At 36.8% G+C, this 17,182-nt stretch overlaps 1 protein-coding gene across 3 annotated transcripts in view; it reads right to left on the bottom strand.

The window, feature by feature from the left end:
- auts2a (activator of transcription and developmental regulator AUTS2 a) overlaps positions 1 to 10,681 on the bottom strand; it is a 405,306-nt gene extending 394,625 nt beyond the window's left edge. For 2 of the 3 annotated variants that reach the window (XM_016229710.1, XM_016229709.1), the window contains exons 1-2: positions 10,370 to 10,680; positions 7,899 to 8,604 (exon numbers count right to left, since the gene is read on the bottom strand). In XM_016229710.1, the coding sequence (XP_016085196.1) occupies positions 7,899 to 8,171 (273 nt within the window). In that variant the 5' untranslated portion in view covers positions 8,172 to 8,604; positions 10,370 to 10,680. Of the gene's footprint in view, positions 1 to 7,898; positions 8,605 to 10,369 lie in introns of all 3 variants that reach the window. The other variant, XM_016229711.1, reaches the window with a different exon arrangement.
- Between the last annotated feature and the right edge of the window lie 6,501 nt (positions 10,682 to 17,182).

Below are 17,182 nucleotides of genomic sequence, written 5' to 3' on the forward strand. Positions count from 1 at the left end.
TGCCACCTCTGTAGTACAAATTAATTTTTCATTAATACTAATTTCATGATTGGTAACTTATTTGTCTTATTCTACTTCTTATTATATTGTTTTAAATAGAAATTTTAAATTTTTTTTACAGATTTTTATTTTACAGATGAAAATGATGCCAATGCAAAGGTAAAAAGAAAATGCCCCTGTAAATCACTTCACCTCATATTAGGAAGGCTAATTTTTGATCAGAATTTTTGATTATTGATCAGAAGGTGCTCCTTAATTTTTTTTAATTAGGAGGACAAGCGCTCTTGATTACAAGAAGAAAAACACTGCTCTTAAACTGGGTGTGTGACAGGTATGGCTGAGGAATGGGGTTTGGCCGAGGAAAATTTTTCAGTCAAAATATATATTTTTTTGCTTTAACCCCTGACTACTACAACAATTATTACAACTTTTGTTAAGAATAATCACACAATACACTATTTCATTCATGTTTTAATTTTAATGGTAAACCCTTTGTTTGCCAAAAAATAAAGAGTTTAACTCTTTAAAATAAAGAGTTTACTTTGGGAGTACTACACTCAACCAACACCAGGGAAGGCAGTTTTTGTCAGAGCCCTTGTTATTCTTAATTTTGACATTAATTTGAATTTTTACACCAGACATATATATCGGTTCAAAATATCGGTTATCAGTCTACTTGATCTGTAATAATCGGTATCGGCCCTGAAAAACACACATCGGTCGACCCCTAGTTTATACTACAACCAAATGTGTATAGTATATATTGTAAATAGCATTAGAGATTAAAAGTGCGCATTCATTTGCACTATTTGGGATGACTTCCTCTTCACAAACATCCTCTTCAAAAACAAAGATTTTTTAAATGTGTAAGAGTTGAAGAGTAAAGTTAACAACCAATAATTTATTTCAAAGTCAATAATTAATCATTACGGTTAGAGATTTGGCTGACTGATCCTTAGCCATCTTCAAGAATCAGCTAAAAACACATCTCTTCCATCTTTTTTTGACCCTCTAACTCTTGCACTCTCTATTCTAATTCTATTTAAAAAATAAATAAAAAACTAACACTAGCTTTTCTAATCTTTTTGTATTCTATCTATGTGTTTTCTTTTTATTTATTTTACAATTATCAAAAGCAAAAAAGGCCTCTAACACTAGCTTGCTCTATTCTTTTTCTATTCTATCTTTATCTATTGTTATAGCACTTGCATATCATTGCTTTTTTGTTCTGCTAAATGACTAAATGTAATGATTGCTACAAAGCTTTTTACAATGTGACTACAAAGTAATACTATGCTTAGCCACCTAATTTTATTGTAAGAATGGTTTCAGACTTTCAGCCATTTGTAACTTGAATGTTCAAGGCATCTGGTGTACAAAAACAGTCCATTACACTGCTTAAAATTGCAAACGGGTATTTATCATATTATTTAAATTCAGTATCATAATCATGAACACATAGTGCAAGTAGTTTTGCTGTTAAACTGCACTTCGTTATTCTTCTAGTTATTTACACAGCAGCCAATAAAATGGAAGTTTTCCAGATTTCCCCAAAAATAGCTTCTGCATTGCAAAATATGGTAGATACGAACATATACATTTGTATACTTTACCATCATCAGCAAAGTATGAACAAGAGACAGCCTTAACGCCACATTTAGCTGAAGTTGAATTGCTTTTGGCATGTTTTGTATCTTAAATGATTCACTCTTTTTGCCCAGTAGCTTCAGTTGCAATCCCATATCATGCATTAATAACCCAACAACAGCAAAAGTATTACTACACATTTATGATCCAAAACTTCATCCAAAAAGGGACACGATTTAAGTAGGAAGGAATGTAAAAGCGTAACAACCGTATGATCCATCGGCTGCATTTAGCATGCCTTGGAGTGACAGGACGGTATATTTGATGTGTCAGTCATGGCTCCTACAGCGCTGTATTAATGCATATCACACATCATATTGTGACAGTTTCAAATGAGGTCTAAATGAATATCAGCTGTCACTGCCATGAGTAGATATAAGCACTGTTAGGGAGGAAATTAATTGATGGCTTAAAGTGACATTTGTCATGCATGGAAATATTCAGAGTATGCCTTAAACAAAACCACCTGCGATTTTCAGTACTAAAGAAATTAGTGTCTTTATTCATTTTGCAAGACGAGTGTTCTTTCTTTATTCCGACATAATTATTAACATATTTTTACGTGTGTTTTTAACTAGCCACACGTGCAATGTCAATATATTCAGTGCAACAATATTCTTCTCAATGAAGAGTGTAATCAATTCTTTGCCCTTTCTTTATCTGTCTCTCCCTCTCCATCTTTCGATTTGTCTGCTAAACAGCAAAGAAGACATCTACAGCTCAGAAAATCTATAGCCTGTCTCACAATTCTGCCAAGAACACATTTCTGTCATAGCGCATTTGACACGATTACATCACAATAGACAAAATAAACACTTTGCGCATTTCCTCATAAATACCAGACAATTTACACGCACACGTGTTTAAAGTGTAGTGTGTAAGTGTTTAAAACTGAAGTGTGTAATTGTTTTTGGGATGTAAACACACTTTCTGCTCTCCCGGCTTAATTTGTAGAGACAACAATAAGTACGATTTGAAGGTTTATTTGACTTTTCCAAAACAATTTACATTATGAAGATGATTCACACTTATGCAACTAAACACATGTGCCCATTCGTAAACCTTCATGAATTCATAACACTGAGTTCATTCACATATCAAATGAATTACAAGTTGTCAGGGTGCTTTTTGTCTTGCTGTGGCATTAGGCGATTACAGACGAAAGATGTGCCCCTCTGGGCCCCGTGCCAACCCCTCCTCCGGCCATGACCTAATTTCCTCTTTCAACCATCTACTGCCTGACATGATGGGTCCCCGCTCTGTCTTTTTCCTGTCTCTTTCTGAAATGCTAATCTGATGTCAAAACTGACATTTTTTTCCAGAACTGCATTTGAGTTATTGCAGGCTGTGTAAATATTTATAAATGATAAAAGTGCAGTCTGAAATCATTAACTTGTCACTTACTCATCAACTTAGCTAAAGAAGAGAACATTATGGCGTCAAACACAAAAAATAAACACTTGATTTGTTCACATTAGGATCTGAAAAGCCATTTTGAATGTCAACTGAAAGAGAAAAGCTATTGTGATGACCAAACGCTTTGTTTTGCACCAGGCACATTCTAGCACATTAGTATTATTTACACTGACTTAACCATTTTCTTATGAGTGGATCAATGGAGTGGGGAATGCGCACAGGGTGACTGCTGTTCTCAATCAAATGAGCTCGGAGCTTTACAACACAATGATCACATAAAGTGGTTTAAGGGCACCAGTGGTGCAGGCATTAAGTAATATTGAATTGGGGATGCAGGGGCGGGCAAGGGGGAGGAGGTTGAAACGATTACGTGGTAACTTTGTGCTCAGGGACCAAGGGGGAGGAGGTTTTTCGAGGCGGCCCAGGCCTGATGATTTAGTAATTTCTCAAAGTGGTGTAACACACTGCCTCTCAGGCCTGTCGTTCCAGCACTAAGCAGCATTAATAAACACCCGCTGCTGATGGCTCACTTCTATATGAGCGAGTCTGTCCACTGGAGTGGAACGAGTTTGATTTCAATGTGTCATTTGGGAATACCTGTACAAATTCTTCAAGCACCTCCTGGCAAATTGAGGACAAATTTCTTCTCAAATTGAAACCATCAAGGGATTGTTGTAAAAGAAGGACAAGAAATAGAAATGGTGAGGCAGAGGAAGAGAGAGAGAGGGACAGTTTAAATGTAATTGGATAAAGAGAGAATAGGTGTATTGGATAAAAAGAAAGATGGCTCTGATGTATTGTAAACATTGATCCGTATGGACAAACAAACACTGCTACATTTATGGGCCAAAATCACAACAGCAAACAATCAGTGCAAAATGGATATAGGCTAAATTCATGTGGGAAAAATAAATGCAATAAAGTTGGAGCTGTGGCATAGTGGTTTGTGTTGATGTTTTTTTATGCAGAAAATGTGATTCCTGCTTTTGTCATCTCCCGTTCTAGTTTTCCAAACCTTTTCTATATTCAATATTAATAATAATGGCAAAAAACAAGCCAAAATAACACAACACAAAACAAAAAAACAACTAAAACACAAAACAACAAACAAAAAAGCACAGCACAAAACAAAAAGCAATTAAAACACAAAACACCACAACACAAAAAAACTCAACTAAAACCAAACAAAACACCACAATGCAAAACACAACTAAAACGCAAAAAAACGCAACTAAAAACAAAACACCACAAAACAGTAAAGAACTAAAATACAAAACAACAACCTAAACAAAAAAACACCACAACACAACCAAAAAACTAGGGATGCATAAATCCGATAATCAGTATCGGTTCCGATACTGGCATTTTCTGCCGGATCGGGTATCAGTCAAAGGAGACCGATCCAAATCCGATATTGTGCGAATACTATTCTGTGTTATTGTTAAGCCCATAAAGCACCATAACATTTTCGTGCGCTAGGTATCAAATGTTCTGAAACTGTGCAATGTGAAGTACAGATGAATATTTAAGTCGTTAAATTCAAGTTTACGTAAACTCTTCTCTCCGCTGCAGCTGTCTGTCATCATTCATTCAGCATTCAAACTGTGTGTCGCGTACGGTTACGACTCTCTTCAATTATTAAACTCGTTATTAAACTCTCTTCAAGAGTGCTCAATAACTGAGATTTGAAACTGTTAAAAGAAAAGGCTCAAACTATTGCACCGATATTACACACTACGCATCAATATCTCTATAACTTTTCTATGCTGCGCGCTGTGACTCCGTGTTGCTTCAAGCGCATCATTCTGCGCACTGGATGTGCATAAGCGCTTTGTGCCGCTCTGTATTGGAACCATACCCTTTCGTATTATAATACTTTTGCGCAATGAAAGATTATTAATAGTCTTTCTTGTTCTGTCCTATCTATCATATGTTGCTGCCTTCATTACTGTGCTATACATTTAAAAGAAATGTATTTTAGTTTATAGTAGGCTATATATTTATATATAAATATATTTACTTGTTTTTCATGAATGTATTTTACAACAATACAAAGAGCAATGTGTAACATTTTACCAGATTTAGTCCTACACTTATTAACTTTAATTTGTTCCCCACTAAATAATGTTGTTTCACTAAATGTTTATTTTATCAAATTATTGTGCACCCATGATTCTTCTAGACTAGAGTATCTTTTGCTGCTGAATTATCCACTAACCTAGTTTTTATAGTAATAATAGTATTTTTTGTCATAGATTATGATTATATATTTTTTAAATTTGTTCTTTTTCATTAAAATGCAGTTGTCTATATTTAGTATATTGCGTTTAACACACAAAAGAGTGATGATCAGGTCAACACACAGAGGTATAGAAATTCTACATTGATTTAAAGAAAACTGCGCTTGTATCAAATCGGATCGGTATCAACAGATACTCAGAATTTTCTGTATCGGATCGGATCGGTTCTGAAAAAATTGTATCGTTGCATCCCTACAAAAAACACAACTAAAACTAAACAACAACAAAAACATTACAACACAAAATAAAGCACACAACTAAAACAAAATAAAACCCACAATAAACAGTAATAATACATTTTAATTATTACAGCATTTCAACTGTACAATGTATACTTACATTAGAATAGACAGAGATACATTTGATTTGGCTAGCTGCACTGGCTCATTAAGTCCTGTGATCATCTCAGCTGCATGAATGAGAATGGAGCTGATTGCTGACATGTAGGATCTAGTCTAGGGTCTCCTGCTCTGTGAGGTTCTAAATGGAGCAAGACGAGAGCATGGAGGGGATGGCTATGAGTCACAGATCCCAGAACAGTGAAGAGCGGTGAATGGGGATGTCACCCCTGGAGAACTGCGACTGCGGTTCAGAGCGCTAGCGTGGCAGCGTAAGCTGCTGATGGGCTCCTTTCACAGATTACTGTAGTGAACATTCAACACAATGCAACAGCATCTGTAGGGGATGTGAGGGTAAAGCGTGCAAAGCTTTGTCGTGTCACACTGTTGGGCTTTTAACAGCAAGAGCGATGCTGAAAGTCAGGATGACACTCTACAGATGTCCTGTCAAGACTGACAAATGAAACAATGCCGAAGGCCGATACCGCCTTCAAGTGCTCCTGGGAAGCACCTACGAAATGACACATCAAAGTCAGAAACACAATATTGAAGTAATGGTGAATGACGGCCAAATATTGTACCATAAGTGAATACACCTGCATACCCAATCTATGTTTAATTTATATATTTAGCTCAGTTTTTATCTACAAAATATTAATTAAAATTTAAATAATAATATAGAAAGACAGCACCTTCCGCAGTTATAACTGCAGACATGTACAGTGGGTACGGAAAGTATTCAGACCCCCTTAAATTTTTCACGAAGAAAGCTACTTGTTAGCAGGACCCCAAGCAAAAACCTTTCCAGTATCAAAATAGGTATAATTACAAAAATTCAGAGTTTCCCACTGGTAAAAATTATTTCACTTTATAATTTCTGTGCATGTAACACATAATGACTATATTTCCAGCTCCACTTGGAGGCTGTAAACAGCCTTAAATTCATACAGCAGTTTTACTAATAAACAGAACAATAATAAACATCCACACAGTATGTCTGATCAGTCTGCCTAGATTATATGTAACAGACCAAAGCAGCTTGCTTAGTTTCAGTAAGGAGGCTGTCAAAATGAGTTAGAGATCTAGATGCCTTTTTTGTAGCTAACTTGGCTGGTACGTACATCTAACCCTTATTTCAAACATCTGAAGTTTGAAATTTCATTTCCAGCCATGTAGGACTTTCTACATATAATTACATATCAAGTCGGTAATATAAACTTCCATATAATTCTGTAGTCAAAATGAGAATAATGCAAAAGTGATTCCAATAAAAGTACAGTTAAACTTCAAACCTAGATCAGTTGAAATTATTCTTTCCACTGTAGGTATTATTTTTCATCTCAAAATGAGACTAGGCTTTGCTCCAGTTGCGTGTTTAAGTTGTTTCTTAAACTATTGGTGCTTTTTTTTAGCAGAATCATCTTTCTTACCAAAATCTGTGACTAAATTCTTAATATAAGACTGAAATCTGTGACCTCAAGATCTACAATAGTTACATTATGACATCATGATCATTCATCTTCAGCTTCACCAGATGACATGAACATCTTTAGCAGCTACATTATGACATAATCTCCATATATGATGATTTCTAAACATTTAGGCCTATATTAGATTCTTCAAGTCATTAACGTTCTCAAAACAGCATCTTAAAGCAGTAGGCTACCACATAACATCGGGCAATTGTCTCCTAAATGACACACTATACACTCAACTGTCTGGTGTATGAATTTTATAAGATTATTTTATCATCCAACATCAGAGTCTAAGCCCCTTTTATTCTTCTACATAAGGAAAGCTGCAACAGATAAACACATGAAGTGTCCAACATTCTGCACTGTTTTTTTTTTTCAATTAAATAAGTGCATGATCTGGGTATTTGAAGTGCACTTCATGCTGGAATTTTCAGCCTGAACACACTAGTCACGCCATTTATACTACAAAATGACACAGAATAGTGCATAAGCAAGCAAATTCGGACACACTTTACATCTTTGGCAGAAAAACAACAACCTATAAAGCCACATCTACTTGAATCACAAACAACAGAAAATCCAATACTGTGCAAACAGACCCAGGCAATTAGAGTCCAGAAAGAAGCAGTCTACAGACAATAATAAACCAGTCATTATGCCACGACTGAGCTTTTCACAGCCAAACCAAACAAGCACTTCCAAAAAACACCCTGGTCTCTTACCTCAAGAGCTTCCAGCGTCATAAATCCCGATATTGAGAATCCGTCAATGATGTCCTCCTCAGCAGAGGTAGACTCCTTCCTCTTCCTCCTCGGTGGCCTGGGTCGTGAGGAAGAGGAGGGGTTGGTGCTGTCTTCCCTCTCCGAATCTGAGGAGAATCGAAGCACAGTGCCCCGGACATGGTTATTCCTGATCCCGTTAGACACGTGCTTCTGGTCTCGCACCGACCGAGACTTCCGCTTTTTCCGGATCCCGCTGCACCTCGGGCCATCCATTTCACCAGATGACACACTCAAGCGAACACTTCCTGTTAGGAGGCTCTCGGCCTGCGCTCAGAGGTGGATGCAGAAAGATTTCCAAACAAACACCTGTAATGGAAAGCTCAATAACTGTACTCCAGTGAGGGATGAGCAATTATCCAAATTCCAAAACCGGCTGATGCTATGTGACTTTGCTTGGAGTGCGATACGCACATGAGATTCCAGAAGGATAAATGCATATATCCACAAGCACAGAAATCCAAAATCGAATTCTGTTAAGGGTTGCCAAACTGGAAAAATATCCAAACTTCCAAATGCAGCCCACGTTTAAGGGAAACAAACTGGCAGACCACTTGCAGTGTCTTCCAACGGAGCTGTAACAGGTCTCCACATGGCTGTCCTCACGGACCCAACACTCTGTTTAAGTGCAGTCTGACGCCTTCCCATCCTACATGTCAAAGAGATAGAGAGCAGACGTTTGAAATGTTCTCTCTGAGAGCCTTCCCAGAATCCCCACCCTTAGCTATACATAGGAATATATCATGCAGGCATATGAATAAAGCAATTTTCACAACACATTTGGACTCTCTGCAAGAGATCATCTTAAAATGCCTTCCTTTTGATCTAATTCCACAATGGCTACAGTCACTTCCCTTCTTCCCAGATCTTACAGTTTCTTGAAAGAAAACAAAATCTATTGTAGGAAATTTTTCAGAATGTGTTCTTGCATATTAATTAAATACATAATATAATGAGCCATTTACAGAGCTGGGTCTAGATCTCCAGTATTACATATTCAAGAGCTTATATTTCTCCTCCTGCACACTGTCATTATTCTGAGACTGCTATAACTGGAGAAAGGAGGGGGAAATTATTCATTTTTCTTAACAGAGCTGTGAATCAAGAAAAAAAAGAGTCATTTTCTCACAGCAAATTTTAGTACAGCTGATTGCACAGACAGAACATTTATGGCTGACTTCCAGTCATCTTCTGTAAAGTCAGCCACAATCATTCTGCACTCTACTGATAATCTCTACTCAGGGTTCCTCTGTTTATTTTTCAATGTCACCAAACTATAGATAAAACTCTGAAAACCTTGCTAAATCTGCCACCCTCAGGGTTGTCAAAAAGTATAGCAACTACAGTTTACATCGCAACATCAGCTCAAATTATTCATGCTAGGCATTATTTTTCATTAATCTCAAAATAAAACAAGACATTGCTCAAAATATTAAATCATTCTGTCATTAGTTATGTCAAGTTGTGTGCTGAAGTTTGTACCAGAATCATCTCCAGTCTGTGTCTAACATGTAAATATGACAAAAATATGTGACCTGAACATCTACAATAGCTGCATTACGACATTATGATCATCAATCTTCAAATTCACCAAATGACATGAACACCTTTAGTAGCTACACTATGACATCATAACCAGCTATAAGCTTCAAAGTAAATCACACGAACAGCATCTACATTATGACATCATAATCACCTTCACTAAATCACTGACATAAACATCATTAGATGACCTGCATTATGCCAAAAATGTCAACTTTACAAGACAACATGAACATTTACAGTAGCAACAATGACATCCCAATCAATCAACTTTACCAGATCCAGCAACTACATTATGACATCACAATCAAGCATCAGCTTAAACATCATCTGATGACACGAACATGTCATTATATCAAAACTAGCCATAAATGTCAGTGTCTTATCCAGTGAAGTTTACAAGATACATAGACATCATAAAATCAAGCATCAACATGAACTTCACAAGATGACATGAACATCTACAGCAGCTACAGTATGACATCATTAGACACCCATCAACTTAAACTTCACTAGCAACCAACCTTCATCTGTCTTCAGAATCCACCACTACCAAATATCAGTATTGCAATCTGACTTTTTCGAATGAATTATGCATTCCAGAAACATTTTACCAACAGCAATGACCAATAGTCCAGGTGGGCTATTATTACAAAGCTATTCCCAACCACATATCCCTTTAACCTGATGATGCCCTGTGCTGGCACTCCTGTCACATGCGCGCGCTCTCACACACACACACACCCCAAATATATATAAATGGTTTTAATGTATTTACACTCCCTGCCAGCTCTCCCTTCACTCTCGCTGTCTTCCATGAGTCCTTTTTATCTCTCTCTCTCTCTTTCACTCCGTCAGTAAATCTCACGCACCGTGGCCGGTTCAGCCCACAGCAGCAGCAGCAGCAGCAGCGCCTGGAACTGCCTCCTTCAGCTCTAGATCCACCAAAAAACAAAGCCTGCCTTCTCTCCTGCAGGACAAAAGCAACACATGCAAAGCCTGGCGAGTGGAGGAGGGCCGTACGAGCGAGTCGTCGGCTTTCGGAATGCGCGCTGCTCTAGAACGGAAAACAAAAGAGAAATTTTTCCACAAACAAATAAATCCTGCAAAGGAAGCGACGCTGCTCCTCTCCGCGAGTCCGTGCTTCAGGATCCCGGAGCGAGCGGGCGCCGGGCGCATTGATACATTACTGCCGCAGTGCCGCTTTACAGGCGATCCGCTTCCTCAGCGCATATAGTGCTGCGCTCTCTATAGAGAAGGCTCGGTTTAAATGCATAAGATATTCCTTTTAGTTACTAAATCTTATTAGACACTCTAAATGTACTTCAGCATACCGTCCGTTTCCATTACACTGCCATCTGCGCTGATTATCAAAATAACGAAAACCACTGTATTATGGTACTGATTACTTGATCGATGCCTTCAGTGAGGGTATGAATTAGGTTTTGACCGCCTCTATTTAAAGGCTTAAACGCCACCAGAAGTATGTCTTAAGACGTTTTAATTCGGTATTAATTCTACACATACTATAAAGAACTTTCAGTAGTGTTTTAAAACGTTTAATAGACCACAAAAGTTCGATTGTAGGAGAGTAGGCTACTTTTCAGCTGTTTACCTGAGGGGGTAACCATGTGAGTTGCTTTCCGTTCTCATACATTAAAATCTACATACGGTCATAACTAGATGCTCTTTAGATTTATTTATTACAAGAATATCATTTCTAAAAGACTATTTTTTTGTTTGTTTAAAACAGTTGTTTAAAAAGCCATCTTACCTGTGGTTAATGTCATGGATTGGGTTAAACTGTGTGGGTTAAACGACCTTAAACTGTGTTCTTCCAAAATTACAGAATTATATTAAATAGGCCTATGGAATTATATGTAAATTATATCTAGCCTAACTATACATTACCAGAAAAGAACACACTTATGATAGCCTAAATAATTAAAAACAAAAACTGAATCAATGCAAATGGATAGTATACAGTACATTAATACAGTTTATGTTTTGTCCCACTTAAAAATGTGTTTCAACATACCGTCCGTTCCAACCTTAAACTGTGTTCTTCCAAAATTACAGAATTATATTAAATAGGCCTATGGAATTATATGTAAATTATGTATAGCCTAACTATACATTACCAGAAAAGAACACACTTATGATAGCCTAAATAATTAAAAACAAAAACTGAATCAATGCAAATGGATAGTATACAGTACATTAATACAGTTTATGTTTTGTCCCACTTAAAAATGTGTTTCAACATACCGTCCGTTCCCATTACACTGCCATTTTTCATGGATTATGACAATGCAAACCATTGCATATTGTATTGCTCTGATTACTTGACTGATGTATTAAATGGGAACCAATTAAATGCATTTGAATTTGTTTAAAACATTCTTTAAATAGCCTACAAAAAGAACATTTGCTTCTAGATAATACACTAACATGACAAAAATTCTAAACACTCTGCACACTGAATCACTGCATAGCCAATTCAAGTCAGTTTTTTGCAGACAAGAAAATAATTTGACATATTAAGAAATCTTGCAGCCTATTTGTAGTTTACAATGCCTATTGTCCCTTTAGGTTCTTCCATCTGTCCAACCACACTGTGTTGATTCAGGCCTCATCAGCACCAATGAATCGGTGAAAACAATCCTGAATTTATAGCATCTGAACTCACTGGCTGCTAATCAGACTTAGTAATTGCACAGGCTATTAAATCTTCATTTGGCATTGCATGGGTTTTCAACCAAAACATCCAGCTAAAAAGCAGCACAAGTTTCTTTTCAAACATGGCATCTGGCACAATGCATATCAAGGTGTTTTATCATAGTATGAAATACATAAAACAAGTCACCGCATAATCAAACACTTGTTCCCTTTTAACATTTTCAATGCCTTCAGGCTGTGCATGACTTTCTATGCCTCTAACACACAGTTATTAGGCAATTAGTAACTGCAATTAGGCAAAATGAACAATCAATTAAGTTTTCAAACATCATTTACACTTACACGTTTGTGTACGAATGAGTCAGATGTTGTTTCTCATTCTTTTATATTATTTGTATTGCTCTTGTTATGTAACATAAAGAGGTTTTCCCTTTGGGCCAACCCTGGGGTGACCTTACGCACCCCTGCTATCAAACCGCACTGAAACCAGAGCCTAACTTTACCTATTCAAAATGTTTGAGAGGCACAGTAGATGAACTGTTGGCAGATGGAGACAGATCTGGGAGACAGCAGTTTTGATATGTGATTTAGTCAGGTTTCTGCAGGTTTTATAAAGGTAAATTTAAAGGAAATTTAAGGAATAAATTGAAGTGAACATCAATATGTTATCTAAAAGTAAATGAATGGGAAGTACACAATGTGGTGTATTAGCAACACTTCAAAGTTTGAGAAAACAACTTCCTACTGATCTCCATTTTTAATTCATTAAAGAAAAGGCTTGAATGCCTCCAACACTAGAATACGGAAACAACTTTTACTGTAGTAATTTTTTTTTCAAATTTTTCCAGTTCAAAAACATTCTTAAATCAAGATCAATTTAATTTAGAAGCAAAATTACATAAGATAATGTAATTCAGATTCTCTGAAATTAATCAAAATGAAGTCAGTTTATGATTAAAATAAGAGCAAATATGTGCCAGTGGGCTCAGAAAAATCTCTTAACTCAAAGGCAAAACAGAAATGTTTTATTCCCCCTCAATTTTAGTCAATTTCTCAGAAAACAACACTTAATTTCTTCATTTGGCATTTGAATATTTGTTTATATTTGTACTGGAAAAGACAATTGCTGAGGAAGATAATGATTTTTGCAACATTTAATGCTAGGACTGTATGAATTTAAGACTTAAGGCCTTCAGTTGTGGAAGAGCAAACTAAGATTTTTTTTAAGACCCGCAGAAACCCTGTTTACAACCAGTATAAACTGATGTGTCTACAAGGAGCTATTCAGCTTAGCATGAGTGATATCACCCACTTGATGTGTTTAATCCATCTCACACTCACCCCCCTTTTACGCATCCTGATAGAAAACACAACAATTTATTCACGCCTCATTAAAAAGAGCACAATGCAATGCTTCAAGCAAGTATGACTCTGCAACACTTTCCACCATGTAAACTGTCAAGCATCAAGATATGGATTTTCTACTAGAGGTCCTGCAGTCCTGGGAATTTATTCAGCTAATACAGTGTGTTCTAAAGAGTGGGACGGTACAATTCCGGGTATATTTATTTATATAGCATATAGATATATGACTACGCTCCTCTGCCTGTGATTAATAGACCAATACACAAGCATAATAATGGGACTATATCAATTAAATGTGTGCGAGAAGAGCGGAAAAAAAGTTCCTTCTTAAAATCACAGCATTCCGCATCTCATTAAAATTGATTTTTAAAGAAACAATTGTCTCAGAGCATAACACGCATTACTTAATTCATTTTCGTGCAATCAGGCCAATATTGTCCTCACCCATCATTAACCAAATGCCTCATTTGCACTTTCATTAGCTATAAAGATTTTTCATTCTTTCTGGCACCCGATCGAGAGTCACTGTAACGATTTGCATGCTGTGTATACATAGTGTTTTTATCGATGTTGTCTGAAATAGCAGAGCGAGCTCTTCTATCTGCTCCCGGGAGAGAAGGGATGTAACAGCTGTCTCCTTGACACCAGATGGGCGGGACTGATTTTGTCATCCGTTTGTGAGCTTTTAATTACTCAGTAAAACACTCTAAATAGGCTAATGAAAAAAAGCTGATGGTGAAAGGAAACCATTTCCTGTAATATTCAGATATTAATCAATTTCTAATGGTTTAATATTTTGATTCCATCAGCATAATAGATGTAGACTGGCATCCCTATTTTCAAATAAAGTATATTATTATATCAAAAGTCATGATTTTACAATATTTTACACTAATTTAGAATCAGATATTGTATAATTGCATGTATTGCATATAGCACGTTCAGATCGATGTCAGATGTTTTCTTCTTTTTCATTGTCATATTGCAAAAACATAGGCTTATCTTCCTGAACTGATAACACACTCGGAAGACAAACAACTGTCAACTTTTAACAGAGCTAACTACTAAAAGAAGAACAGACTGATAATGTACTCACCCACAGACCATCCAAGATGTAGATGAGTATGTTTCTCCATTGGAACAGATTTGGATAAATTCTGCATTACTGTACATCACTTGCTCCCCAGTGGATCCCCTGTAGTGAATGGGTGCCATCAGAATGAGAGTCCAAACAGCTGATAAAAACTTCACAAAAATTCACAAGTATTCCACACGACTCCAGTCCATCAGTTAACATCTTGTGAAGCAAAAAAGCTTCACGTTTTAATAAACAAATCCATCGAGATGTTTTTAACTTCAAATTGTTGAGTCGTTAAGTCCTAATACTGCTTTCGCTAAAGTCACCTTGTCTGAATCAGAAGCAAAATATGCACAGATCATTGCTTCACAAGATGTTACAGCAATTGATTGACTGGAGGATTGGATTACTTGTGAATTATTTTGACATTTTTATCAGCTGCTTGGATTCTCATTCTGACAGCACCCATTCACTGCAGAGGATCCATTGGTGAGCAATTTCTCCAAATCGAACGTTTCGATGAGGGGGAAAAAGCATGTTTATCTTGCATGGCCTGAGAGTAAGTTACTTTTTCTGCAAATTTTAATTTGGGGGTAAACTACTCCTTTAAACATGGACTTGTAGCAAAGGCTACTAAAACAGAAGCAACTAAAAGACCTGGAGTTCTGATCGGGAAAGACTGGTAAAATGGAATAAAACAGAAACCACAACCATAAGAGAGAGTAAACCAAACAAATGCCCATCCTCTAGAGAAAAAAACTACTCAAGCAGCTGCAGCTAAATAAAAATCCTCAAGAATCAGTGATTCTACTGCGGTCCCTCGGCTCAGAATCTTCCAGACACCTATCAAACACACTGACATTACAGATGAAGTCTCTACAGCCCAGAGGAAAACATCACATTGCAGACAATTAAAGGTTTACCACACACACACACATCACCATTCAAATGCTTTTTCAAACACTCAACTGATGTAAAACCTTATTATCCAAAAAAAAAGAAAATTCTGTCATCATTTACTCACCCTAATGTGTCATTTCAATCCCAAACTACCACTTTAAAATCTGTCATTATGGTTTAAGTACAGATGAAGTCTCTACAGCCCAGAGGAAAACATCACATTGCAGACAATTAAAGGTTTACCACACACACACACATCACCATTCAAATGCTTTTTCAAACACTCAACTGATGTAAAACCTTATTATCCAAAAAAAAAAGAAAATTCTGTCATCATTTACTCACCCTAATGTGTCATTTCAATCCCAAACTACCACTTTAAAATCTGTCATTATGGTTTAAATGCCACTCATTCCTCTTGTTCCGATCCCTGCCTGCGCTGACAGTCACACTGTAACACATGGACCTCTGCCAGCATATTATTACCAACTTTAACAGCCATCTGTGTCTTTGACTCAGGGGATGAGGTTTTGATAACTCCCCTGTCATTCCTTGTCATTCTCTCCACTGTGACAAATACATGTGTATATGTGCTGTATGTAGAGATATGTGGGGATAAAAAAATCATTGTAGCATTCATATCAACAAAGCAATATTTATTCGTACAGTTTTCACGAATGCCGACAACAAATTGCCATTTATGTGGATCACACCACGCTAAAGTGTGTTTACTAAAGTGACATGTGGCACAAAGGTGTAAAACCTCCCAACACCAAACATGTTTATATGAAATCAAATATTTAAGTGAATAAAACAAGACTGTAAGACTACTTGCCTCATATAAACATATCAGGTTTTTTTTGTCTGCATGTTATTCATGCGAATAAACACAATCCATCAACACTTTGTCTAACGTGTCTTGTCTGTATATTCTGTGGAATACCAGCACACATGTAAAGATACAGAAACAAGTATGAATGAAAGAAATAGATATATATTACATATGCATGCTGTAGCATGCTGAGGTGCCCTTGAGCAAGGCACCGAACCCCCAACTGCCCCCCGGGTGCTGCAGCAAAAATGGCTGCCCACTGCTCCGGGTGTGTGTTCACGGTGTGTGTGTGTTCACTGCTGTGTGTGTGCACTTTGGATGGGATAAACTAATTCCGAGTATGGGTCACCATACCACTGAACATGATTTGTTGCCATATGATGCAAAAATCAGCAAAATGCCATGACAAACATAAATACATTAATTTAACTAGAATGTCTAAAGAAAATGCGAGTAGTGCGTGCTCATGCAAAACTCATCAAACCTGGGTGGTTGCCAGGACTTGGCTATGCATTTGCTACAGCATTCTGGGTCAACCTTTGAATGCTTGTTTGTTTGACAACAGCCTTGTTCAAAGATTTTGAGTGTTTTTTTTAATAAACATTTTATATATTTTAAATATACACACAAAGAGAACAATAGCTACAATGAAAGATTGATGGATGTAGAAAGAACAGAAATAAAGGATGGATGGACAGACAGACAGACGGATGGACAGACAAGCAAGTTGATTGAATAGATAGAACAGAATGACTGACAGAATGATGGATGGATGGATGGACAGACGAGCAATTTGATAGATATAGAAAAGATGGATAGATAATAGATAGA

The sequence above is a fragment of the Sinocyclocheilus grahami genome, unplaced genomic scaffold (genome assembly GCF_001515645.1).
Source record: "Sinocyclocheilus grahami isolate Dianchi unplaced genomic scaffold, SAMN03320097.WGS_v1.1 scaffold356.1, whole genome shotgun sequence".
Classification (NCBI taxonomy): Eukaryota; Metazoa; Chordata; class Actinopteri; order Cypriniformes; family Cyprinidae; genus Sinocyclocheilus; species Sinocyclocheilus grahami.